Genomic DNA, 25,669 nt, shown 5'->3' on the forward strand with positions numbered 1-25,669 from the left:
CCCAACAACCTCATTTTAATTTGATTACATCTGCAGAGACCCCATTTCCAAATAAGGTCATGTTTACCAGTCATGGGGATTAGAACCCAGACGTCGACCACAGACAAGACGGGTCTGGCCGCTGGTTTCCGTATTCTGTACAGTAGGGCTTACGGTGATGCCGCTACCGCGGGGAGGAGCCCATTGGGAAATTATCCTCCTACAAGAATGGGGAACCTGGGAATTGTTGGAGAGGAGATCTCGGAAGGATCTCAACACACTTCAAACCCACACAGGGAAGATGGCTTCCTTGATTGGGGCTGAAGGGATTTTTTATGAAGATTGAGGTTATCTTTCTAACATGTGCCTTTCTGGTAACGCACAAAGACTACTGAGAGAAAACACTTAGGTTCTCGGCAGGTACGACTAGGCTGTGACTGTGAATAGCTACAGCCAGCAGGGACTTGGAGGGAGTGCGCTGTTGGGGACCGAGGTCGGGCTGCCCCAGATAGGTTGATTTAGCATGAAGATTATTTTGAGTTCTAAAGGCATCAAAACTGAGATTCGGGAGAAGCTCTTTGCCTCCTACTCAATGGCCAAAAAAACCCAAAAAACCAAAAAACAAACAAAAAAACCAATAATAATAAAATAAAATAAAATAAAAATTGATAGGGGCCCTGCTCCAGGAAGAGCGCTGTCTCTGTATGAACCAGGGGTGGGGGACAGGGAGGGGGAGCCCAGCTCCCTGGTGGATCAGAGTCTCCTGGGCCAGGTGGGTCTGTGTGGTCCTGCAAACATTGGTTTACCAAACCTGTACTCACTGTCCTTCCTGTGAATTCCTTTTCCCTCCTGGAAGCCCTAGACCCCTGCCCTCTTCTCCCTAGTTCAGAATGACACATAAACCTCATTTTGCTGGGCTCTGGATCCACGTCTGTGTGGGTTTCCCGTGTGTACACTGTTAAATTTCTCCTGTTAATCCGTCTCATGTCAACTTGATCTTAGATCAGCTAGAAGGACCTTTGAAAAAGACAGGAATTCTAGCTCCCAGACAGCTGACAGATGCGTAAATGAGCTTCTCAAAGATGGAGGAGGGTACCAACAGCCAAACCCTGGCGACGGGAGATTAGAGAAGACGTGATAGCTGAGAAGGGCCGGGAAGGTTAGTTCTACGGAGGAAGTTTGCTAGGCTGTGTTCTCAGCAGACCATTCTGGATCCTTTTCTCCTGGTACCCAGTGCAGTGGGTCCTTTGAATTATATAGATTCACATCTTTTATCTCTGGAATGTCTTCAAGGGTTGTAACTTTGTTTTTAAAAAATTATTTATTTTTTGAGAGAGGGAGAGCTTGCTTGAGCAGGGGAGGAGGAGGGGCAGAGGGAGAGAGTCTTAAGCAGATTCCGTGCCCAGTGCATGTGCCCCTGTAAATTTTATTTTATTTTTTTAAAAATGTATTTATTTATTTTAGAGAGAAATAGAAAGCATATGCATGAGTTGGGGGAGGGGCCCAGGGAGAGACTCTCAAGCCGACTCCCTGCTGAGCTGGGGCTCTGGGGCTTGATCTCACAGCCCTGTGATGCGGACCGAGCGGGAGTTAGGAGTTAGAGGATGCACAGCTGACAGCCTCCTAGAGCCCCATCAAGGCTTATAGTTTCAAATGGTGGTTTTGTTACATTGTTACAGTTTCCTTCTACAGGACACCTTTTATCCATTGTAGACACTTAACCTTCCTTGTAGGTTACAGCCCATGTGTGGTTTAGAGTGGTGTTGGTCTGGAGCCTGCGGCCAAGAGACATCTTTGGGGCAGAAAAAGGTGGTTTTATTAAAGCACGGGACAGGACCGGGGGCTGAAAGAGCTGCTGTCCCGGGATTGTGAGGAGCGACGGTTGCAGACGTGGGGGTTGTGGAGGGAAAGACCAAGGGAAGTTCCGAAAGGACTTGGGTCCGGCAGAGACTCACGGCATCCGGGGCCTGGCTGTGGTCAAGCTGACATGGCTTTTCCCTCCAGCAAAGCATGAACGTGGGTGTAAGGACCTGTTCAGCCAGAGGCTTCGATCCAGGTTCAACAATAACCTTGTTTAACCCTAAACTGTCCCTGCTCCGCTTCGCCCAGGGGACTGACTTAAAAACAAGTCCCGGAAACCAGCTCCAGGTAACGAAGCCCAGATACACATCAGTATCACTGGAGTGAAAACACAGACCTTCCCCAGTACCAGAATCAGTCTGTCGCAGAACACAACACATCGAATGAGGGAACATTTAATGTAGCACGACACACACAGTAATCGCCACATGACGTAAATGACGGAGTTGAGACCAGACCTGGCAGTCATAGGCAGACACGTTACTTAACCCTTGAAAAAGAAACTTTAAAATGGCTCAAAAGCGAAACCTGAACTCCATGGTATAAAAGAGACGCACCTGAAGTGCAGGGGTTTGAAAGGGTCAGAGACTGACCTGGCCAGTGGAGACAGGAGGGTAGCATGTGTTGCGACTGATGAGGGACATAAGGCTGGCTGAGAACAAAGCAAAAGCTGACACCCTGCAACCCCCCCCCCCCATTGCCCCAGGCCACCATAGGAATCTCCCACCCATCTTAATGTTAATACCTTGCTAGAGGGTAAAAACGACCTTGGCAATGGCAAGGCCTCTGGTATCATATCTTGTAGGTCCTCTTTAGCATATGAAAGTTCTCTTGAAACCTCCCTTTTCTTCTCCCCACCACCCCCATGGGACAGAACCTGCCACCCCCCCACAACCCGGGGCAGCAGCTCTTCCTGCCCACAGGTCCTGTCCCCGGGCTTTCATAAACCGCCATTTTGCACCAAAGCCTTCTCAAGAATTCTTTCTTGGTCATCGGCTCCGGACCTCAGCCCACCCAACCTCACCTACATTCTAGAACTCCATCACCGACTGAGAGCATCTGTCTCCCAGAGCATTCCAGGGACTGCAGAGGGCCCTTGGCCATGTCTAGAAATAAGCACTGTGCTAGGAACTGGTTTCCTGAGACAAAGATGCTCATGGTGGCTGTTCTCGGACAGCTCACGAAGTGGCCTTGTCAGGAGTCTGATCACAAGCAAGTGGCATCATTTTGTCTTCTCTGGGAGCTGAGGGGGCGGTGGGCTCGGCCTCCTAGGGAAGGGCCCTGGCTATCCTGGGGGCGTGGGGATTCGTGTATCTTGGCCTCGCTTCCGCACTGACTATGTGGGTCCCTCCCCATCTGTGGAGTGGCAGAGGGTAAAGAGAAATGGGTTTTATCTGTGTCTAGACTGGCTGAGGGCCCTCCTCACCTTAGTCGCCCCCGGCAGTGTCCGTACTCAATAAAGAGACTTTATACCCCAGAGAGTCATCTAATAGATGGCTGTTGTTTCTTGCCATTGTTTTGCAAATACGTGGCTGGAGGGTTTCAGCTTCATTTCTCCCAGCCTGGCCAGTCAGACTGACCAGACTTTGCCTTTGAATTGCATGTCTGTTCTGGCCGGGGGCTAATCTGGGAAAGCAGGGGTCTGGCAGGACTCCCCAGACCCCATCTATCTAAAGCCTTTTCTTTGTTCCAATAAGCCGTTATCTTCTTAGATAGGGCATTTTTATCCGTGTGCTAGTCGCCGCGTTCCCTGCGGTGCAGACTCGGGATGGTGGAGGGGGGCGGGGGCGGGGGAGGGGCAGGGAGCAGCCCGCTAAGCCAGGCAGAGAGGAACCGGAACTGGCTGGCTTGGGAGCTGCTACCCGGGCAAACTGCGGGAGAAGGCTTTGATCCCTGCAGGGTGCCGCTCAGGCCCTGCTGGGGACAGCTTTCCTGCACCTGTTTGGGCCTGGAGCGCACAGCAGGTGGGGGACACACATGGGGTAACCTGGCTGGGACCCAGCAGGTCTGGGCCCTGCCAGGGTGGAAGTCTGTGTGTGCGTCCCTCCCTCGCTGGATGCAGCTCTGCCTGCACCCTTCCCGCTGCAGACACTCGGGGGTGGGGCGGGGGCCACCCTGGGGAGTTAGGGCCTGGCGGATGGCTAGGAGCAGGTGAGGGAGGGAGGCGGGAGGAAGGGGCAGGGGCCTCCCACAGAACCAAGAGAGCCCCTCAAGTCAGCGCCCAGTCGGTGGACAGGAGCAGGTGGGAGAAGCGGCAGACGGGGTCTCCCACGGCACCAAGAGAGGCCCCTCCCCAGGAAGTCAGAGCCTAGCAGGGAGGCAGGAGCCGCTAGGAGGGAGCTGGGGCGGAGGCGGGGGGGAGGAACGGGAGCAGGGGTCTCCCACGGCTCCACGCTACCCCACCCCAAAGCTGAGGGCCTGCTGCGGGCAGACCCTGTTGCCTGGAGCACCACAGAAAGGGCCCCTGAATAAACCCAGAGGAGGAACAAGGGGTGAAGCCCAGGAATGCCCTTGGCCCTGCCTCAGCACCCCAGCGGGGATGGAACCTGGCAATGGTGCTCGGACCTGCCCACAGCAGTGCCTCTACCCTCTGGTGACTGGTCGTCAGTCCTGAGTGGTCACTGTCCCCAGCCACTGCCTCCCATGGGAGCCTGGTGTGCCCCGCCCCCCAGTGATGCCGTCCCTGCCCTTCCCTGTCTTGGTCCTGGCGGAATCCACAGTGTGAACCTGGAACTTTCTCTTCCTTTGTTCTGTCCCGTCAGTCAAATGTCATGACTTAGATCCGCATTCTCCTTCCGTGAGGACTTGCTTCAGAGCCTCAGCATTCCTCCCGCAGACCACCGCCGAGTCCGGGCCGGGCTCTCCTCCAAGGGCACAGCAGTCCCTCGTTCCGGTCACTCTGAATCACAGCCGAGGCCCTCTGCGGTGGGGCCAGACCTGCAGCCCACGGCGTGGGGACCAGGCACCCTGCAGCGCCCGCCGCAGCTCTCCCTGCCCCTGCTCTGTGCGCCGGGAGCCGCTCTCGGGCAGCTCGGTCACCCCCACTTACACGGTAGCAGCAGCGCCACGGGGACCCTCAGACTTCCCTGCAGAACTCCTGGACCCCACTCTGCCCCGGGGCCTGGGGGCGTCTGGGGTCCTGCCCCTGTTAGAGCTCTGGCTGATTGTGGACACCGGCTACCTCTCACTTGCTATGAGACCAAAGGCTTCTTTATTCACTCAGCGAACGTTTCAGCACTTGCATGAGCCGCTGCTCATCCAGGCCCCGGGGCTCGGCAGTGAACAGACAGACAAAAACCTCTCCTCTTGGAGCGGACATCCTAGTGGAGGGAGTGACAGACAATGACTAAATGAGGACACTGGTGGTTTATTTACTGGTGCTGAGTTTGGGGGTAGAGGAGGAGCTGAGTTTTGAAGGACTTGGTCCTTCGGGCAGGGGAGCAGCTGTCAGCCTCTGCCCCTGCGGCGAGGAGGAAAGCGCAGCAACCATCTAATTATGTTTTCTCCTTTTATGGTGTGTTTGTGAACCTTGGATCAGGAATACAAAGCATTGGATCCAGGTCCTGCGGCAATTGGTAAGTATCTGTGGGAAATTCAACTGCGGCGGCTGTCCTCGGCACTGCCCAGGGTGGCAGAAACGCTTCCTGCCGTCCAAAAAGCTGCTTTCACTCCCGAGATCTGGCTTGTGGAGTGGGCAGGCCAGGACGCGGCCCACAGGTCACACCGATGTCTATGCTTCTGTAAGGTCAGCCTGCCGCGCTATTTTATGGGGTGAGCCGCGTTGACACAGAGGGGCAGTAATAGGAATTCCTCATGCTAAGCAAACCTTGGACAGACAGTGAGAAATGCTGCTTTGGGAGGGAGTTCTGTGCTTCTGAGCGCTGTAACCAGCCCTCCACCGGCTGCAGCCAAGGATGGAGTTTTGGGTCTGAATGACACAGGATTGCCAGAGGGTTGGAAATGCAGTGTCAGGGCTGATAGTGACTTCACGTGGACTCTCCTGGAACATTCTAGACCTGTGTGGCTTCCGTGCATTCAGAAAGGAAGGCTGGTGCAGTAATTCATGCTCATTCTTGGGTGTGGAAAGGTCTGCACAGTTGCACCGGCCGTTTTCGCCAGCAAAGGTGTTGACCCACATGGCTGGTCCTCCCACTCCAGGCCCCACGGTCCCAGTTATTGGGGTCTGTGTTGGGCTCCTCCCTGAGCTGGGAGCGTCTCATGCCTGCGCGGGCCACGGCACACTTGCTTGAACACAGTAGGTGCTTGATGAATGCTTGACAGGATTTGCGGAAGGAGCCATGGTCCAGAGGGAATCCGGTTCATGCAAAGTCACCTCCAGGTGGCCCTAGTCTTAAGTGTCCTGCACTGGGTGCAGGGCGCCCCTCCTCGCAGACTTGAAGGTCACCTGCTTGCTTTTTCTCGGAGTTAGAGCCCAGAGCGCATCAGAAACAAGAACGGGAGCCTGCCCCCCCCCCCCCCCCGGGATCCTGGGAGTCTCCTGCATGTGGGTGACGCCATGCGCGTGGATGGGGAGGACGTAATGTTGCTACGAACGACGGTCTTGTCTATGATGTGGGTGCTGTGGGGCGTCACTTACCACGGTGACACGGTGAGGTACGGGCAGGCGCCAGCAAAGGAGGGGTTTCTAGCTCTGGGAGAATCTTTCCTTTTGAGGATGTGAGTTAGTGATCCCTGAGGCTATGTGTACCTGTTTGTTTCACATTTATAATGTATGTCCCCAACATGACTACAAATATACATATTCATGAACACCTACATGCGTGCACAACCGTGAGGACCCTGACAGTTACAAAGAACAAGAAAATGAAAGCTCTCTTTAAAAATGAAGGGAATGGGTTGGCCTCAGTAACTGAAAACTGCCTTCAGGTGTGGTTTGATCAGGGGTGCAGATCAATCACTGTGCCATTGGCTGGGCTCTGTCCTCCGCAGGGCGGTGTGTCCTCCGCAGGGCGGTGTGCCCTCCGCCCTATCTCCATGGGGAACGGCAGGGCAGCCTCGGGGCTGAGCCTCTGACTCATCCAGGAGGAGCTTCCCAGTCATCTCCTTTGAGAGCAAAGCAATGTTCCGCCAAACTCAGTCTCTCTGGACTCCTTATTCTCTCACTGTTAGCTCTCCAGTCACAGGACAAGCAGCCCCCGTGTGCAGCTGCTACTCAGAGCTGCAGGGTTGTAGGAACGATGGCTTGTGCGCCGAATCAGGACAGACGACACAGATGACAGCTACGCAAGTCAGACACCAGGCGTCTTAAGTGTATGTTCTTACTTCTTAAAGGTTTTTTAAAAATGTATTTATTTGAGAGAGAGAGTAAGCAGGAGTGAGTGCATGAGTGCTGTAGGGCGGGTGGCAGAGACGACGCGGGTTCCCTGCTGAGCAGGGAGCCCAGATTCAGGGCTCGGTCCTGGGACCCAGGGATCTTGACCTGAGCTGGAGGCAGACACTGGACCGCCAGAGCCGCTCGGGCGCCCCAAGCAGTGAACAGTGTGATCTTGCTCAGTTCTGCGGGCAGCCCCACAGGGCGTAACCTTGCCACAGCTAAGCTGGTGGACTGGCCTAGGGGCCCAGCCACAGCTGTCTTGGGCGATAAGGGCATGTCCCTCCCACGGGCAGGCCCCTGCTGTGACCAGTGTAGATGGCACCCGGTACACAGTGTTGCATCTCCCCATGCCCATCTGTGCCCCGTGTGAGTCCCTGGTGCCCTGTGGCCCTTGCCTGCCAAACTGAAGACCCCAGTAAGGTCCAGGCCGTGTGGACACCTGCTGACAGCTAGTGCCCTCTAACCGTCTTTAACCTCGAGGTGAGGCTTGCGACACCCCCGCCCCCCGGCAGCTCCTCAGTGCTGCGATGGGCATGTGTCCATGGTCCAAGGGACACGGTGGCGTCTTGCCTGGCGAGCAAACCCGGGAGGCCCCAGTTCCAGGAGCGTGTGTGGTGCTGGTCGCTGCGCAGTGCTCACATGGGGCCAGGAGTGCAGTGGCCACCGAGGGCCGGAGCACGAGGGCTGGAGAGCGCGTTGAGACCGGGAGCCGTTCCTGCTCACATGCGGGCTCTCTCCGCCCACCCGCTGTGGCCCGGGACTGCATTTCAGGCCTGCGCACTTGCTCTTACATTAGAGCGAATTGGCTCGGCTCCGTGCCTTTTCCTCCTTCTGCTTGCTGAGAGCAGGAGGGCAGGTGGTGACTCGGGCCTCGGGCCGTGGGCTCAACTGCCTCCCTGCGGTCCCTGAGGCCAGACCACCCTGGACAGACGCCTGCTTTGACATGGGTGAGTCGGGAAGGGCTCACTGCTCTGCGTCCTGGGGATAAGACAATTGGAGGCCTCCGGGAGGCAGAACCGTCCCCGGCAGATTTCTTAAATCGGAGGTATGCCAAGACAGTGCGTTTGGTGGGAAGGAGCCCACCCCAGCGCCGCCTCCCCATCCTCCTGGCGCCTCCCAAGGGTCCCCTTGGGTCCAGGCTAGGCGGGAGCAGGTGCTTGGGGCTGGTCAGAGTGAACGCTGTGTCACGTCTCTGTGCCTGGGGTGACCACCAGGAGGCAGATGGCAGGTGGCTTTCCCTCCGGTGAGTGTGGCTGTTGCATATGCAAACGAGGACCTTGGCAATCCTGCCTCACTGAGCTTGACCGTGGGCTGCTGTTACTTGTTAGTTTGTATCCAAAAGATGGGTCATGAGTATCGGTCTGCAAGCAGACATGTCGTCAAGCTCACCTCCGCCTTCGGGAGAACGCGTCTTCCCTGTCTGAAGGCATCTGCGGTCATCAGTGATTTTCTGTTGTCGGTAATCTCTAGAGGAGGGTCTGTCCATCTCTGAAGAATGTGGTACATTTTTCGCTTATTTTAGTCCCCAGACTGGTCGCTGATTTTAAAAAATGAAATTTAAAGGTTTTATTTCTGAGGGTGGGGGGAGGGGGAGAGGGAGAGACTCCCAGGCAGGGTCCACTTGGAGCCCAACTTGGGGCTCAGTCCCTCAACCCCAAGATCATGACCTGAGCGGAAATCAGAAGTTCGTCGCTCAACCGACTGAGCCACCCAGGCGCCCCCAGAGTGGCCCCTGATTTTTAAACTGAGCTCAGGATGGTCCTGCTTCTTCTGTGTTACCTGTAAGGCCACCGTGGGTCACTGTGCTGCAAAGATCAGGTTCAGGCCTCAGACTGAAGGACCCCACGGGCTTTCCTTGTTCTCCAGCCTGCAGATGGCAGAGACTCCTGAGCCCCGTCCTGGAGTAAAGCCCAGCTTATGTGTCTGCATTGGTCCCGTGAGCCCCCTCGTTCTCTGCAGAGCCCAGCACAGACGGTACCACCAATGTCAACGGAGTTGGCAGAAATAGTCAACTGTGGATCCGGGAGGCTGGGGGGGCTCAGGCGGTCTAACAGCCAACTCTTGATTTCGGCTCAGGTCATAATCCCAGGTTTGAGAGATGGAGCCCCGCGCCTGGCTCCGGCTCGGTGTGGAGGCTGCCTGAGAGCTTCTCCCTCTCCCTCTGCCTCCCCCTCCCCATGCTTGCAAGCCCGCGCACGCTCTCTCTCTAAAATAAATAAATAAAATCTTAAAAATAAAACATGGAGCCAAAAATGTGGTGACCGGCCAACTACGCCCGTGCTGTCCCATCCTGAGTCACTCAGAGACCCTCCGCCACACGGTGCCGTACGTCTTCCTCTCCCTAAAGAGTTTCGAGTTTACGGGAGACTCAAGAATGCCAGAATTGCAAAGTGCTGAGGCCTTGGAGGGTCGGCTGCCGCCGCGATGCCCGTCGCCCACCCACGTTCAGCAGCGTTTCCTACGGCGAAGGACCTTCTCTCCCGCGTCCCAGTGCCGCCATCTGGATGAGGGAACTGGCCTGACCCTCCACGGCCACCCAGTCCACAGACGTGCTCTGCCTCCACGAACCACCCCACACCGCCTGCAGAGAAAACCATCCTCCCGGGACCCCTCCTTGCATTTGGTGGCCCTGCCCCCTCGTGGCCTTCCATCCGGTACATTCCTCGGGACGCGTGTGACCTTTGTGTCCGTGGCCCGTGGGCGGACTACCTGTGGGCTTCCTCTGAGGTTTCCTCAGGGCGTGTCCTTTGTCGAGGCAGCTGGAGAAGTGGGCCTGGGTCTCCCGCGTCCCGCCTGACTTCCCCGTGTCCCGGCAAGGTGCCCTCTGACGGCCTCCCCACCGCTCCACGGCCCTCTCTCGCTGTGGTTGGGGACCGTTCTGCGTGCGCACCGATGGTGCTGATCCATGAATAGCCCGTTCCTCGTGGTGCTTTCAGTCTGTGCATTTAGTAATTTAAGTCCGGGGGGACCCGGGCTTCCTGTTTCATGCTGTGAGTCATAACCCGTTCCTCTCATCATTCGGCGCCCAGATGGCCCCCAGGTTGCCCGTGGGAGCCCTTCCGACTGGCCTCCGTGGCTGCTCACGTGGCCCTGCTGTTGCCTGAGCATTTCCTTACTTTCTGGCACGGAAGAAAGCCTCTCTGTCCCCTCTCCTCCCTGTCTACACGTCCTCCTGTGCTGGGCCATCCGCACAGCAGATGCTGCTTCACGCAGATGCTCCCACTGCCGAGATCGTGGCTCCGCTTGCTTCCCGCGTCTGTGGCTTTCTCTTCTGTCGGCAAAGCCGGCTGTCGGCCCCTCTGTCTCCGGCCCTGCTGCGCCCCACGCACGCGCTCCGACACCCGTGCGGTCCTCCCCCATCCCTACGGGGCCTTGTCCCACCGGGGCCCCAACATCCCAGAGGGCCCGGGGGAGGAAGGGAGTTTTACCCCTTGTCAAGCTGTTCATGGTGTCTGCGCTTCAGTCCTCTGTGAAGTCTGTACCTGGGCAGCTTGTGCCCAGAAATCTTCCCGCAGACGTAAAACGGAGGCCGTGAGGGCAGAGAGAATGCTGTGTGTTTAGTAATAGGAGCGTCCCGATGGCCGCACTCGGATAATGACATCGCAGTATCCTGCTGTGTGGACCTGCCCCGAAGGCTGCCGCGGGCCCGCTGGGGGTTGTGGCGGGGGCCGCTTGGCTTCTCTTGGGCCTCTGAGGTGGGGTCGGGGGCATTCCTGGTTCTCTTTACGCTGGATTTTTGTGATGCTGCCATTACACTCTTCTAAAATAATTTGTTTTGCCACGTCTCCCTCTGAGCTGACTGCAGCGGGGGGGAACCAGGGCCCTTGCCGGGGACATGTCTGCCTCTGGCAGGAGAGAACATGCTGGAAGCCCATGAAGCCGCCGAGCAGAGAGGACGGATGGAGAGCTTGTCGCCCAGGGAAGCTAGGGGAGACCCCTGGGGAAGGTTGAAGAAGCAGCTGATGTTCCTTCCTGAAGAGCCAGCGCGAAAGAAATGTCCCTGGCGCTGGGCAGAGAGGGCTCGTGGAGTCACACAGAGCCACCTAGGCCACCCCAAGGGCAGCCCTGCGTCCAGCCCGGGACTAGAGCCGCACTCAGCATCCCTTTCCCAGGGCACTTCCCTGGGCTGCCCCTTCTCAGAGCTCACGGGGCAGAAGCCATGCCCCAGGCAGTCTTTATTCTGAACGCCTTCCCTTCCCTCGGTCCTGTTTATCACACAAATCCCCGAACCAGATTTCTGGGGAGGAGAAATCCCATAACCTCTGCCACTTCGCCACCTTCTGGTGTCTTCGCCCCCATGGGGGTTGGGGCGTACCCTGGGAGTGAGGAGGGGCTTGTGCCACTGCCAGAGGCCCTGCAAGGTGTCATCAGATGAGGGCTGTGACCCCTGGCGATCAGGCCGGTCCGCTGCTTGGCGGCTCAGGGGCAGACACAGAGAGCGGGTACCAGTGACTGCCCGTCACCCCCTCGGGGTCCCAGCTTGCGCGCGGCTCCTCTTCTGGGAGTCTGCCACGGGCTCTGTCATGATGGTTGTGATGGACGGGTCACCTGAGGCACACACGTCCCCAACAGGCCTGTGTCTACACCTCAGTGTCCGTGCTCTTCAGTACGGGTGTTACTCATGGGGACGTGGGAGAGCGACCCGACCCGAGGGCTAACTTAGAAACAAAGAATCCTGAGTTGATCGCTTATTGGCATGTGAGAGCAATACTTACTCAGTATCTCGGGGTCAGAAGAGCCCCTGGGGGATGGGAGGGGGCCTCAGGCCCAGTGCAGGGGGGGGGGGGCAGAGGACACAGATCCCAGGAGAGAGCAGCGTGCAGGGAATTGGGGGATGAAAACCCTTTTTGAATCTTCCGTGTCATGAAGAATCATTTTTCTTTTCTTTTTTTAAGAGAGAGAGGTGGGGGGGGAGCACTAGCAGGGGGAGTAGCAGACGCCCTGCCGAGTAAGGAGCCCGACGTGGGGCTCGATCCCAGGACGCCAGACGAGGAGCGCGCTCAGGCAGATCTCCCTCCTCTCAAGGCGATCAGAGGCAGAGGACGCGTTCCCACCCCTGGAGGTGGCCTGAAGCCAGCTCTGCCCCGAGGGTGGGTCCTGCACCACTCCTGCCTGTCCCCTGTGAGGGGCGTGGGCCCCCAGCTTCCGGCAGCGGGCCCATCGGAGACAGTGACTTCACGTCCTGGTCGGCTAGCGGGGGCCGTGACCGTGGCTGCACCCCGGTGGCTGCTTGTGCTTGTAGGGCTGTGCTTCCCAGGCCTCCCCCTGGCCCCTCTCCACGGCCTGCTGCCGACAGGCACCTTACCAAGTCCTCCCTCTGCCTCCCTGGCCTTCCGATCCCGTTGCTGTAATGTTTTATTCATGCTCGTGCGGGCAGGATGCCGTTTTTATTCTTAGTGTGTCACTCGTGTGTTCGTGGCAGAGCGGGGACCCTCTGTCGTGTCCCTGGTGTCACCCATCACGGGGGCCTGAGCGCCCCACAGACACTGCGACAGATGAGGCTGTGACATCAGAGAGGGGGGACCGGCCCCGGTCACGTGGACAGTTAGGACCCGGCTGGCAGTCCCAGCCAGGAATGTCCGAGTCTGAAGCCAGCTGCCACCTGTCCCTTCTCCATGGTGGTTTTCATCGCTCCACAGACATAACTGCCCAGGATCATTTCTGACCAACGTCCCACGGGCGGCCCGGCCACTGGACGTGTTTGGAAATCGTGGCACACGGTGTCAGGAGTGAGCCTGCCGGAGAGCAGCCACCACGCCCGGGACACAGTGCCGCGTCTCGCAGTGGGGCCGTCTCATCCCTCAGGCTGTCCTAGCAAACACGCCGCCGACCGGGTGCCTCTGGACAAGACACTGACCTCTCACAGTTCCGGCAGCTGGAGGTCTGAGATCGCTGACAGGGTCAGCATCCAGGAGGCCATTCTGGTTCCCAGAGCCGTCTCCACGCTGGGTCCTCACGTGGTGCCAGGGTCAGGGTGTCCGGGGTCTCTTGTAAGGGGGCTCATCCTATTCGTGAAGGCTTCACCCCATGACCTAATCCCTTCCTAAAGGCCCCTCCGAACACCCTCACACTGGAGAGGAAGGTCACAGCATAACAAATGTGGGGACAGTTATTCAGTCTGTCCCGGGAACCAAGGCCAGCCGAGGCCTCTGACTGCAAATCTGGTCGTCTCCAGGGAATGTCTTTGGGTTTCTGTCATCTGGAATCTCGGGCGCCTCCTGGGAGATGCGTGGGGCCTGCAGGTGGCGGGGTGGGCGTCTAACCAGGGGAAGCCGTCGGCTGCCTCTACTCCTTCCCGCTCCCAGAGCGAGCAGGAGACCGCCGCCTCCCCGTCTTCACCCGCAGGCTCGAGCTTCCCTTCGTGCTCCCCCTTCCTGCAGAGGGGCCGTCCCGGCGTCCGTGTCCCAGAGGAGAGGCACTGGACCGCGGATTGCTGTCAGTGATTATCAACCACCGCGTCGTTAAACCTGGGCTTCGTGGGGTCAGGACTGAGGTGTAATTACTTCTGGGGGAATACTAACTCCGTGGAAAGGGGAAATCCAGCTTAAAAGAGTAGCTTCTACAAACGATCAGGAAATGTGCCTGCGATGGTTCACTCGTGCCGGTCACTGTGGCTATGATCTGCGGAAGGACGCGTAGTTGGGCCCGTGGGCCGTGTCAGCAGGGACCCGTGAGTCACCCGCCGACGTTTACACCCTGTTTTCCCGAGCCAGGCGTTTTGTCTTGACATATCTGTGAGTGCTAAGGAGTATCTTCATGATGAATTAGGTTAGCAGGCCTCTGGGTGAAGGCATTGGAGAGACAGGACAGAGGACCTGGCCGCAGGCTTCTAGAAGCTTCCTCCGCAGTTCTGTGAAAGTACATCCGGAAGATCTACGACACGAGGCCGGCGGGGCAGGAGACACGCCGAGTGAACGGAACAGACGCCGCGGAGGGTGAGCTAGCCCCGAGCTGGGTCCTTGGGACACCAAGGAGGGGGAGCGAGGCAGGGCGCCGGGGGCAGCGGAATTGTTGGGGCAACGACATGGGGGTGGGGGTGGGGTAGGGAAGCCGCAGGGCAGGAGCCCGGATGGGGCAGAGCTTGGGAAGGAGCGCGGCGAGCCCGCAGAAGGGCTGAGGGGCTGCCCTGACCCTGGCAGGTCCTGGAAGTCGGGCGGGAAAGGGGTCAGCAAAGCAGGTTTCCCAGATGAGAGTCCAGCTGTTCCGCCGCCTGCCGGGCTCCGAGCTCGGCCGCTGCTCGGTCGGGGGCAGGGGACCCTGGAGGAGGCACGGCAGGGTGGAGAGGGAAGCGCCTGGACCCCGGGCGACAATGGGGGTGGGGGGCTCAGGCCGTCGAAGGTGGGTCGCGGGCTGACTGCTGCCCACCACGGATCGTCGGGAGGTGTCGCAGGGGCTGGCCGGGTGCGAGGCGACAGTGTGGCCAGGCTGCAATTCTGCTGGGAATGGAGGAAAGGCCATGGGAGACGCCTGGCCACGAAGCTCCGAGCGCCGGGCCCCGCTGAGGATTGTTTCACCAGAGCCGTATGTCCCCCGGGAACATCCGTGAGCTCCCGCGGGCGGGCACCCGGCACACGCACGGAGTGGGGTGTGAGGCCTCCGTGGTGTGGGTTCGGGGGTGTTGTTTACGGTGACTGGAGATTTCCTAGGGCGGGTCTGCTCCCGCGGCTGTCCCCTGCAGCTGTCCCCGCGCCTCTGGGCTGCCCGTCCACCTTCACCTCTATGCATTCGTTCGTTTATTCGACAACTATTCCCGGAGCACCTCCTGCGGCGAGGGGCAGTGGCCGAGGGCTGGGGGTACCGTGGCAAGTGGGGGGAACCCCTGACCTCCCTCCTCCTCCTGCCGGACACCACGGCCACTGAAGGGCCTGCCCGGATGGGGCAGCGAGTGTGGGGCCGGGTCCCATGAGGCTCTTCAGCACATGGGCGCCTCTGGGGACCTCACGCGTCTCGCTCACTGGCCGGTGTCCCCACATGTCTCTGCTTTCCCTGCAACATTCTGTTTCACGCCTGGAGCAGAGAATGCGCCCCTCCCAGTCTCCATGGTCTCCATGGTCTCCAGCACAGAAAACACTTAAATCTCTGGACACAAAACCTCCCAGAGACTCTCAGAAGGTCAAGACCCACAGCTTGTCCTCACCCTTCTGCGTGTCCTGAGGAGCGGGCTGTGTGCGCGAACGGGCGCCCCCGCCACGGGCCGCTCCTCCATGGAAACACGCCATCTCAGCCCAGGGCCGCTCCCGCCCGCTGCAGTCAAGGCTGCGAGCAAAGACAGGGAGGAGGCAGGCAATGGGAGAGAAAATTCTGTATTGTGACATGACACGCAGAAAGCCACACGCTGTCCTTTCTCATCTCAGTGCCGAGAATGGCGACCTTGGGATTTTACGCCCACGTCCAGGAAGCGTCAGGCTGGAATTCTGGCGCTCGGCTCCCGGATGAGGATGCCCTTCCTTCTCGCTCTGTGGTCCTGCACCTGCTGCCCGGTGTCCGCCAGCGGTGCGGTTGGCACTGAGCCCCTGGATCCAGCCTCAAATGATGTCAGAGCTGAGGTCGCTGACCAGATTCACCCCGAGTTCACTGACCGGATTCACCCCGAGTCCTTTGAGGCTGCTCTGGCCGATCCCAACCCCTGGGAGCTGTCCAGTGGGGCAGCGTCCTGCTGGTGCGGATGTCTCGCCAGGCTCCTTTTTCTTGCTCCTCCTGCTCTGTGAGGCCTGCTGGTCAGCACTGCTGGGCCAGGGTCTCCCCTCTTTGCCCCACAGGGACCGGCAGCAGGAACCCCAAAGGGCAGCAGAGCCACGAGCTGCGTGGGGTGAGCTGTGCTGTGATTTCAGTGTTTCCTCCTGTCATTTCCCACTGGTCCCCCCAGCAAGCCCGGGCAGGCAGACGGAGCAGGTGCACTCACACTCATCTGAAAGGTCACCCAAAAGCCTCCTATGGGTCCGCATCAGTGCAGAGTGGGCGCTGGGCCTCCCACTCTGGAACCGCCGGGGGCGGGTTGGCCGTGCAGGGTCCCGGGCTCTTCCTCCAGTCATGGCTCGGTCTGCGGTCCAGCAGGGACCCAGGGATGGCTGCACTCGATGCCCTCCGACAAGCGTGGCTTTGGGGGCCCAGAGCGGGGACTTTCCGTGGCCCCCCGCAGCCACCCTGTCCTTCCAATGGAAAGTTCAGTATTTCCTCAGCTCCACGCTCTCCCGGTGAGGCAGCTCGGGACTCGTGTCTAGTTCTGGGCCACAGAACCAAGTAGACTCATGGCCCTGGAAGGCTGAGAGCAACCAGCAGGGACAGGCAGGGAGGGGTGGGTGGGACCGGCAGCAGAGCCCACAGGCAGGGGCATCGGTGCGTGAGGGTCCAGGAGAGACGGCGGAGTCCTGGGTTCGAATCCCTGTTCGATGGCGCACTGGCTTCACCGGACTCGGCTTCCCTTCCCTGCCCTGTGGAATGCGGGCAGCATCAGGGAGCGGCAGGCCGGTCGGCTCAGCACCGGCGTGGAAGTGTGTCTGGCGCGCAGTAAGGTTTCAGAGGCCTCGCGCCTTCAGTCCCCGTGGGGCAGGCGAGAGGCGCTGGGTGCTGGCAGGGAGCCGCTCGTCCACAGGCTGGGGGAGGCCCGCTTCTCACCCCTCCTGCTTCTCACCCCTCCCCCTTCTCACCCCTCCCCCTTCCTCACCTCCTCCTGCGCGTCCATGGCTGCGTCCAGCGTGGACCTGGCTGTCCCTGTCAGCGGGGGTGGGAAGACAGCGGCTGATCACACAGCGCTGGAATCTGCAGGAAAGGACACCGCTCTGGGACCACATCCGCTCTCAGGCACCCCTGCAAGGCCAGCGGACGTGGGACCGCAGCCTCGTTTCCAAAGCAGAATGATCACGACGGACACCCCCGGCAGTGACTCTCGGCAGTGCGGCGGAGGAAGGGGCTGGGCAGAGCTTTGCAGACCTGCCGGGGGAAGAGCCAGCCCGGCCCGACTCAGGCTCCTAGGCCAGACCCGCCCCCCCACGCCCCGGAGAGCCCCGTGCTGCAGAGGCGGTGAAGAAGGACAGGGCTTGGGGCCAGGCCCGCATGGCAGCTCCCGTGGGTGGCCTGGGTGTCTCTGCAGCAGCCGGGAGGGGGACGGTGCTAGCGGCTGTAGTAAACACACCCCAGCTTTCTCCTCCCGTGGAGCTGGCGGATTGCAACGTTCTCGCTGGTGGGCGACTTCACACGTCGTGACGCGGGGCCCGGGCTCCGGTGGCGAATGGCTCTGCTGGCGCCCTTCAGCTTACTGCCAGGCTTTATCTTTTTGGGGCTGTATCCCCTTTTGGCAGCCCGAGGAATGGGCTTTTCTCAGAATAATTGTCCTTAAACACATACAGTAAAGCACCGAGGTTAGCCCAGAGTGAGACGTGAAACTCGGCTTCTACCGGTAGCAGCACTGCCGGTCCTGACGCAGCTGCTGGGTTTCTCGCCCGCGCTCACGGGCACAGGAAATACAGGGCGTCCGGGAGGTTGCTAGAAACAGAGAGGTCATTCTTTTCCCCACTTGGGCTCACAGAACCCCGCCCAGTCCCCGAATTGTAACCCTGGGGTTTGACGGCCAGCCAGCAGTCGGACAGAGGAGGCAGAGCTGGCTTGGTCACACCTGAGGACTCTGCTGGGAAGGACAGACACCAGGCACCCTTGCCAGTGCCGCGATGCATCGTGCTAGTGCATGGGGACGGGCTTTGTGTCTGACCCCACGTCTCTGGCTTCAGTGTCCCGTGTCTGCTGTGCCCTGAAACACTGACCCTTGCCGGTGGATGGAGCATCTTCTCCTGAACCCTGGGAGGAAAGCTTGGATTTGGGCTCTGCTTGTGGCGTGCTACAAATCCCCCTGCGGCTGCTGTCAACGAGCAGGGCTCTGCCTTCAGGAGGCTCCGGCTAGAGATGCTGCTGGAAGGGAAGCAGGTCTGCAGGGACAGATCAAAACATGGTCCTGTGTCCTGGCTCCAGCAGCCCCCGAAACAGAGACCAGTGCCTTGGGGAACAGGAGCGGCCTGCGGCCCCTCTGTGCTCCCTCCTCCACCAGTTCTGTCTGTCCATCTGCACGAGGCGTGACTTGGGGGCTGGACCTTCCGCAGGTGGGAATTGCTGGGGGAAGAACCTGGTTGGTCCTCTGGGCATCCGGCATCTTCTGCCCACGGCATCTGTGAGGTGAACACGTGAAGCTCTGCCTGCACGGGGAGAGGCGCTTGTCAAAGTGAAGGTGATGCCGACGGCCCTGGGCCCGGCTGGGGACAGGAGCGTTCACAGTTCCTCCCGCGTCAGCCGCACCGGGAGAGCCGGCTTGTCAGCCCGGACAATGGAGATGTCGCTCACAGCAGGTGCGGCGTGTGCTGCTTTGCTCAGGCTGTCGGAACACGTTACCTCACCGGGGGGGGGCTGACGGCGTAGGCGCTGACAGCGCTGGAGGCCAGGACCCCAAAAAGTCACGTGTCAGCACGCTGTGCCCTTTCTCACAGCGGCCTTGTCCAGCTTCTGGTGGCTCCAGGCGCTTGTCTGTGGCCATGTGCCTCCCACACCAGCCTCCACCTCAGCCTGGCCTCCCCGGTGACTAAGCTCAGCATCGGATTGGGCCCACGCCGACCTAGCCTGGCTTCACCTTACCATGTCTGCAGAGACCCTGCCTGTTTCCTGAGAAGGACACACCCGCAGTTTGCAGGCCAACGTGACTTGGGTGTGGGACACCCTTCAGCCCAGTCACAACACCCATGCCAGTGTCCAGTCACCCCCGTGTGTGCACACGCCCAGGCGCCAAGGTTTCTGTCCTCCGAACTGAGCTGAAGCTGCCCAGTCTGGAAAAGGATAAAAATATGCTGCCCGGTCCTTCTGTGGCCCTGCCTCAGTTTCCCAGGTCACCCTCAAAGTGGATGTCCTGCTTTGAGAGGAAAATGAGCAATCGTGATGAGGAAGGTAAGGTGTGAGGGTGCTGTGTGCAGGGTACTGTGTGCGAGGGTGCTCTGTGCAGGGTACTGTGTGCTGGATACTGTGTGCAGGGTACTGTGTGTGAGTGTGCTGTGTGCGAGGGTACTGTGTGCAGGGTACTGTGTGTGAGGGTGCTGTGTGCGAGGGTGCTGTGTGCAGGGTACTGTGTGCGAGGGTGCTCTGTGCAGGGTACTGTGTGCTGGATACTGTGTGCAGGGTACTGTGTGTGAGTGTGCTGTGTGCGAGGGTACTGTGTGCAGGGTACTGTGTGTGAGGGTGCTGTGTGTGAGGGTGCTGTGTGCAGGGTACTGTGTGCGAGGGTGCTGTGTGCGAGGGTGCTGTGTGCAGGGTACTGTGTGCGAGGGTGCTCTGTGCAGGGTACTGTGTGCTGGATACTGTGTGCAGGGTACTGTGTGTGAGTGTGCTGTGTGCGAGGGTGCTGTGTGCAGGGTACTGTGTGCTGGATACTGTGTGTGAGGGTACTGTGTGCGAGGGTGCTGTGTGCAGAGTACTGTGTGCTGGGTACTGTGTGCGAGGGTGCTTTGTGCAGAGTACTATGTACTGGATACTGTGTGCGAGGGTGCTGTGTGCAGAGTACTGTGTGCTGGATACTGTGTGCGAGGGTGCTGTGTGCGAGGGTGCTCTGTGCAGGGTACTGTGTGCTGGATACTGTGTGCGAGGGTACTGTGTGCGAGGGTGTTCTGTGCAGGGTACTGCGTGCAGGCTACTGTGTGTGAGGGTGTTCTGTGCAGGGTACTGTGTGCTGGATACTGTGTGCGAGGGTGCTGTGTGCAGAGTACTGTGTGCTGGATACTGTGTGCGAGGGTACTGTGTGCGAGGGTGTTCTGTGCAGGGTACTGCATGCAGGGTACTGTGTGCGAGGGTGTTCTGTGCAGGGTACTGTGTGCTGGATACTGTGTGCGAGGGTGCTGTGTGCAGGGTACTGTGTGCTGGGTACTGTGTGCGAGGGTGCTGTGGGAGCGATCGTGTCTCCTTGTTGCGTCAGGGCCGATGGCCCCAGGTGGGCGCGCTGGAGGACTCGCTGTTTCTCGGGCGGGTTTGCTGGAAAGCAGAGTAGGAGGGTCTTGGCTGATGACAGCCTGACTTTCTCTTTTAAAAAAATCATTCGTGCCTGGACCAATTATTATCAAATCCCGGGGAGCCTCAGACATGAGCCTTTTGAAAAATCTCTCCCGTGATCTAACCAGTGACCTAAAGCTTTGGGTTTTTTGGTTCCAAGGTGTGTGTACATCCTCTGTACCGAGCCAGCCTGTTACCTTTTTTTTTTTTTAAGGATTTTTATTATTTATTTGACAGAAAAAGATCACAAGTAGGCAGAGAGGCAGGCAGAGAGAGAGGAGGAAGCAGGCTCCCTGCTGAGCAGAGAGCCCAAAGCGGGGCTCGATCCCAGGAGCCTGAGATCATGACCTGAGCCGAAGGCAGCGGCTTAACCCACTGAGCCGGGCAGGTGCCCCCGGCCTGTTACCTTTTTAAAAAACAAACAATTCCAAACAATTAAGGTGAAGGAACATCTCAGCAAACACCTGGGCACTCGCCACCTGGATTCTGCCATGAGCATTTTCCGATGTGCATTCTGTCGTCTGTCCACACACCCGTCCCTCTGTCCCTCCGCGGAGCCATCCTGCTTCTGACCCACTTCAGAGGCGGCTGCCGGCACCTCTCTAGTCCCCCACAAATGCTTCACCGCGTGCATCGCCAGCGGAAGCGCAGGTGTTCACAGGTGCTCACTTTGCGTTCCCTGCATTCAAGGAAATGCAGACCGAAGTGTCCGCTAACTGGGCTTTGACCACGCACACACTTTGGTGACCCTCACCTTATCTGTGGAGAACAGACCACCCACCCGGAGGTCCCCAGCCTGCCCCGGTTACTCCCCGCCCCCACGACGGTGCTGACTTTTCCCGTCACCCTCGAGGCGGGCCTGTTCTACAACTTCCCAACCCTGGAGCCCACAGCCTTTGCCCTTCACGTCGGGATTCTCCCCCTGAGCCGCATTGGATTTCTGCGGCTGCCGGAAGAGATGCTCACAAATTTAGCAGCTTAAACAATGCAACTTCATCTTCCAAGCGCAGGAACTTCTGACCCCGTGGAGTGCGGGGTCCACCACCGTCCCCACACACGGTGTGCTCTTGTTCGCTAACGCGACCTGTTCTGTTCTTACGGAGGCTTCGAGACACAGGTTTGACCCATTAAATCACTGGCCCCTGGAGACGAAGTCAGCCTCCAGCCTCTCCCCCACCCCAAGCTGGGGCTGAGGGTTCCCGCTCTCTAATGCCACCGTGGGTTCCCCTGGTGACCAGCCCCACCCGTAGGTCACTGGGAGGCTTCCCAAGGCAGTCACCTCGTTACATATGCTCCGAGCTGGTCGTGAACCAGGGACACACCTTTCACCTTTATTGTTCTGAAGCTATTTCAGGGACCAAAGACGAAATGAAACATCACGGAAGGCGGATTCGGTCTACACCTTCGTCCTCCATCTCCAAAGCCAGCTGCGGCCTCTCTGGCCTCACCGCACTCCACTGTGACTTCTTTTCTTCCCGCCTCCGCTTTGAAGGGCAGGGGCGACAGTGGCCCACCCGGTGATTCAGGAAGACTTCCCTCTTCACAGTGAGCCCACGAGCACCCCGGATGCCTCCTCACCACGTAAGCCAGCGGAGTCAGGGTTCCGGTTCCTGCAAACCCTTCGGGGAGCGCTGTCCTGTGTGCCCTGTCCTCAGCGCGGTCCCGAGACGCATCGTGCTGCTCACGTTGGTCGGAGAGTGGGCAGCTGCGGTGATCCGCGCCCTCGGCAGGCCGCTGGACTCTCCCCGTCTGGGCCATTTTGACAGTGTCGTTCAAGGCTTGGGATGAGACAGCGGTCATTTCTTGAGTCAGGACGTAGGATTGGGACGCTGCATCAGAGAAAGAGTGTGTCTTTCATTTTTTAAAGAAACGGCAGAGCTTTTCCCCAAAGTGGTGATGTCATTTATCCTCCCAACAGCAACGTGCAGGAGTTCGGGTTCCTCTGCCGGCCTGCGGACACGTGGCGGTATTGATCTTTTAATTGTAGGAATTCCGGTAAGTTGGAGGTGGTGTCTCATGCGGTTTCACTCTGCCTTTCCCCAATGACTCATGATGTTAGCACTTTTCTTGTGCTTATTAGCTGTTCCGGTATCTTATTTTATGAAGGGGCCCTTCAAATCTTTTGAATATAACCTAATTTTTTTCTTCTATGGTTATTGCCTTCTGTGACTTATTTAAGAAACATCTGTCTACTCTTAAGTCACAAAGACTTTTTTCTCACATTTTCTTCTAAAAGTTTTATGGTCTTAAATGGGATCTATTGCAAATCACTTTTTATACATGACAGAGTCAAGTGTCCTTTTCCTACAGAAAGGAGATCCAGTTATTCCAACACCATTTGTTGAAGGGATTGTCTCTTCCTCTGGGGAGCGCTTTGGCATTTTTGTTGAAAACTGGGAGACTGCATCAATAAAGGTCTGTTGCTGGGGTCTCCGTTCTGTTCCGTCCATTCGCTGGTCCTTTTGCCCGTATTACGCTGCCTTGATTACTGGAGCTTTATGGCAAATCTTAAATCAGGAAGTTTAAGTTTTCCTACTTGATTTTTCTCTTAAGGGATTTCTTTGGATATTCTAGGACCTTTGAATTTCTTTTTTTTAAGATTTTATTTATTTATTTGACAGAGATCACAAGTAGGCAGAGAGGCAGGCCGAGAGAGAGGCAGAAGCAGGTTCCCTGCCGAGCAGAGAGCCCGATGTGGGGCTCGATCCCAGGACCCTGAGATCATGACCTGAGCTGAAGGCAGAGGCTTAACCCACTGAGCCACCCAGGTGCTCCTGGACCTTCGAATTTCTATATGGATTTTAAAACCTAGTTTCCAATTTTTGTTTTACAAAATCTGCTAAGGTTTTGACTGTGACTGAGTTGCTGAGCTAAATACATAGATCAATTTGAGAAGAAATGACATCTTAATAATACTAAGGCTTCCAATCAGTGAGGATGATGTATCTCTCCATTTACTTAAGTTTTGTTTAATTTTCCATTACAGTGTTTTATAGTTTTTAGTATAGAGTCTTATATATCTTTTACTAAACTTGTTCTTAAATATTTTGTTTTTGATGGTATTATAAGTGCACATGTTTTAAATTTAATTTCCAATTATTTGCTACAAATATAAATTTTGCTTATTAATGTGATAATCTAACACTATTTTAAATTCATTTATTAGTTAGAGTTATCACGTAGATTCTTTAGGATTTTCTATATATGCAGTTATGTCATTGCAAATAGAAACAATTTTTTCTTCTTTTATACAGTTATGCCTTCCGTTTCGTCATCTTGGCCGCTGCACTTCGTAGAATCACCAGGACAGTGTTGAATAAAAATGATGAGATGAGGTATCCTTGTCTTGTGTTTTGCTCCTAAGGAGAAAGTATTTAATAATTTATCATTAAGGATGACATTAGCTGCGGATCTTCCATGAGGTGGAAGATGCTTTCATCCATTCCTGAGGGTTTTTTTTTTTTCCTTTAATCACAAACGGATATTGAACTTTGTCAAGTGCTTCTTCAGAACCTATTAAAACAATCATGTGGGTTTTCTTCTTTTTTGTCTATTAACTTAGAAATTACCTTTTTTTTTTTTAACTTTTTGTTTACTAACAGGGTGGTTGATTTTGACCAAGTTTAAACTGATCTTGAATTTCTTCAATAAACCGGACTCAGGTATATATTCTTCTTTTCATACATGTTTAATTTATATTTGCTAGTATTTTGTTAAGAGCATGTGTGTTTATGAGGGTTACTGATTCGTACTTTCCTATTTTTTGTTTTTGTTAGGTTTCGGTATTAATGTTAGATTGGACTCATGACATAATTGGAGAGTTTATGTCTCTTTTGTTTTGTTTTCTTTTTGTTTTTAAGGTTTTATTTATTCATTACAGAGAGAGAGACAGAGACAGAGAGGGCACGAGCAGGGGGAGAGGCAGAGGGAGGGGGAAACCAGACGCCCTGCTGAGCTGGGAGCCCAAGCTTGATCCCAGCACCTGGAGATCATGGCCCAAGCCGCCAAGGCAGATGCCCAAGCATTTTCGCTACCCAGGCACCTGTTTCCTCTGTTTTCTGGAAGAATTTAGGTGGTATTTATACTACTTTTTTTCTACAATATTTGATTTCAACAGTAAAACCATCTGGGCCAAACATCAAAAGTCTTTTTGATATTAATTCAATGACTTCAATAGACATGGGATTATTTAGATTTTCTGTTATCGGTGCCAATTTTGAAAGTTTTGTAGTTTTTCATCTACTGAAGTATGATTGTATCTTTTTTCTCTTAACTTTGGTATTTCTTCTCATTTCATTCATGCTTTCTCCTACTTTCTCCTATTACAGTTTTAATATCTTTTCCTGTTATTTCTATCATCTGTCATTATTATTATTATTATTATTATTATTATTATTTAGAGAGGAACATGGCAGAGAGGGGCAGAGGGAGAGAGACAGTCTTAAGCAGGCTCCATACCCAGTAGGGAGCCCGACACAGGACTCGATCCAACGACCCTGAGATCATGACCTGAGCCAGTATCGAGAGTGGGATGCTCAGCCAGTTGGGTCACCTAGGCAGCCCTCATCTCTGCCATTTCTGAGTCTGTTTCTTTGATGGTTTTTCTATTGATTAGGGGCCATATTTTCCTGTTTTTTAAATTCAAACATTTTTTAATTGAAGTGTAATTGGCATATAGTATTATATTAGTTTCAGGTGGACAGCGTAGTGATTTAACAATTCTGTATGTTATGAAACGCTCACCACAGTAACAGTTACCATCTGTCACCGTATGGTTTTATAATTTTATGGACTATATTCTCTGTGGTGCAGTTTTCATTCCTATGACATTATATAATTTCACATATTTTGCCCACCCCCCATCTTCTTCCCCAGTGAATTCTCTGTATTTATGAGTTTTCTCTCTTTATGAGTCTGTTTCTGTTGTTATTGTTTTGTTTGTATTTTCTTGTTTCTTTTCATGACTAAAGATTTTTGATGGGATGTTGGACATTTTAAATTTAACATTGTTGTGTGCTGAATTTTGTTATTTCGGTATTGTTGAGTGTTGTTTGGGGATGCAGTTTAGTTACTTGTAATTAGTCTAATCTCTTCAAAGCTTGCTTTAAAACCCTATGACATGGGCTCAGGAGAGCCTTTAGTCTAGGGATGATTTATTCTTCTTAACAGGGCCGTACCCTTTTGAGGGCTGTACTGATGTCCGTGTAGTAGGATGTCTTTCTCCTCAGGCTGGGGACAGCATGACCCGTTCTCAGCCCCATGTGAGCTCCATGCATTGTGCTGCCTGTTCCTTTACAATGGTTCTTTTCCTGTCCTCTGATACACTCCCCATGTACATGAACAGATAAGTATTGGCCACATTTTCAAAGGTGCTTCTCTTCATATTTCTGGACGTCCATCTGCATTGGCTTTAAAACCAGAAATTCAAATCTTCCCAAATCCTAAATTCTTCCCAAATCCCAAATTCTGTCTCCTCGATTC

The 25,669-nt window shown here is 56.0% G+C and overlaps 1 protein-coding gene across 3 annotated transcripts; it reads left to right on the top strand.

The window, feature by feature from the left end:
* Window positions 1-16,477: 16,477 nt before the first annotated feature.
* Window positions 16,478-23,875, top strand: LOC131833368 (uncharacterized). 3 transcript variants are annotated; one of them, XM_059176550.1, is made up of 6 exons: window positions 16,478-19,096; window positions 21,534-21,733; window positions 22,107-22,183; window positions 22,499-22,603; window positions 23,443-23,523; window positions 23,791-23,875. In XM_059176550.1, exon 1 carries the CDS (start codon window positions 16,564-16,566, stop codon window positions 17,521-17,523), a length of 960 nt encoding a protein of 319 aa, XP_059032533.1. In that variant the 5' UTR covers window positions 16,478-16,563; the 3' UTR covers window positions 17,524-19,096; window positions 21,534-21,733; window positions 22,107-22,183; window positions 22,499-22,603; window positions 23,443-23,523; window positions 23,791-23,875. The 3 variants fall into 3 exon arrangements, with proteins under 3 accessions (XP_059032533.1, XP_059032535.1, XP_059032534.1); XM_059176552.1 differs by lacking the exon at window positions 22,499-22,603; XM_059176551.1 differs by lacking the exons at window positions 22,499-22,603; window positions 23,791-23,875 and having other exon boundaries at window positions 23,443-23,764.
* Window positions 23,876-25,669: the final 1,794 nt, after the last annotated feature.

Source organism: Mustela lutreola, chromosome 6 (assembly GCF_030435805.1).
Source record: "Mustela lutreola isolate mMusLut2 chromosome 6, mMusLut2.pri, whole genome shotgun sequence".
In the NCBI taxonomy this organism is placed as follows: Eukaryota; Metazoa; Chordata; class Mammalia; order Carnivora; family Mustelidae; genus Mustela; species Mustela lutreola.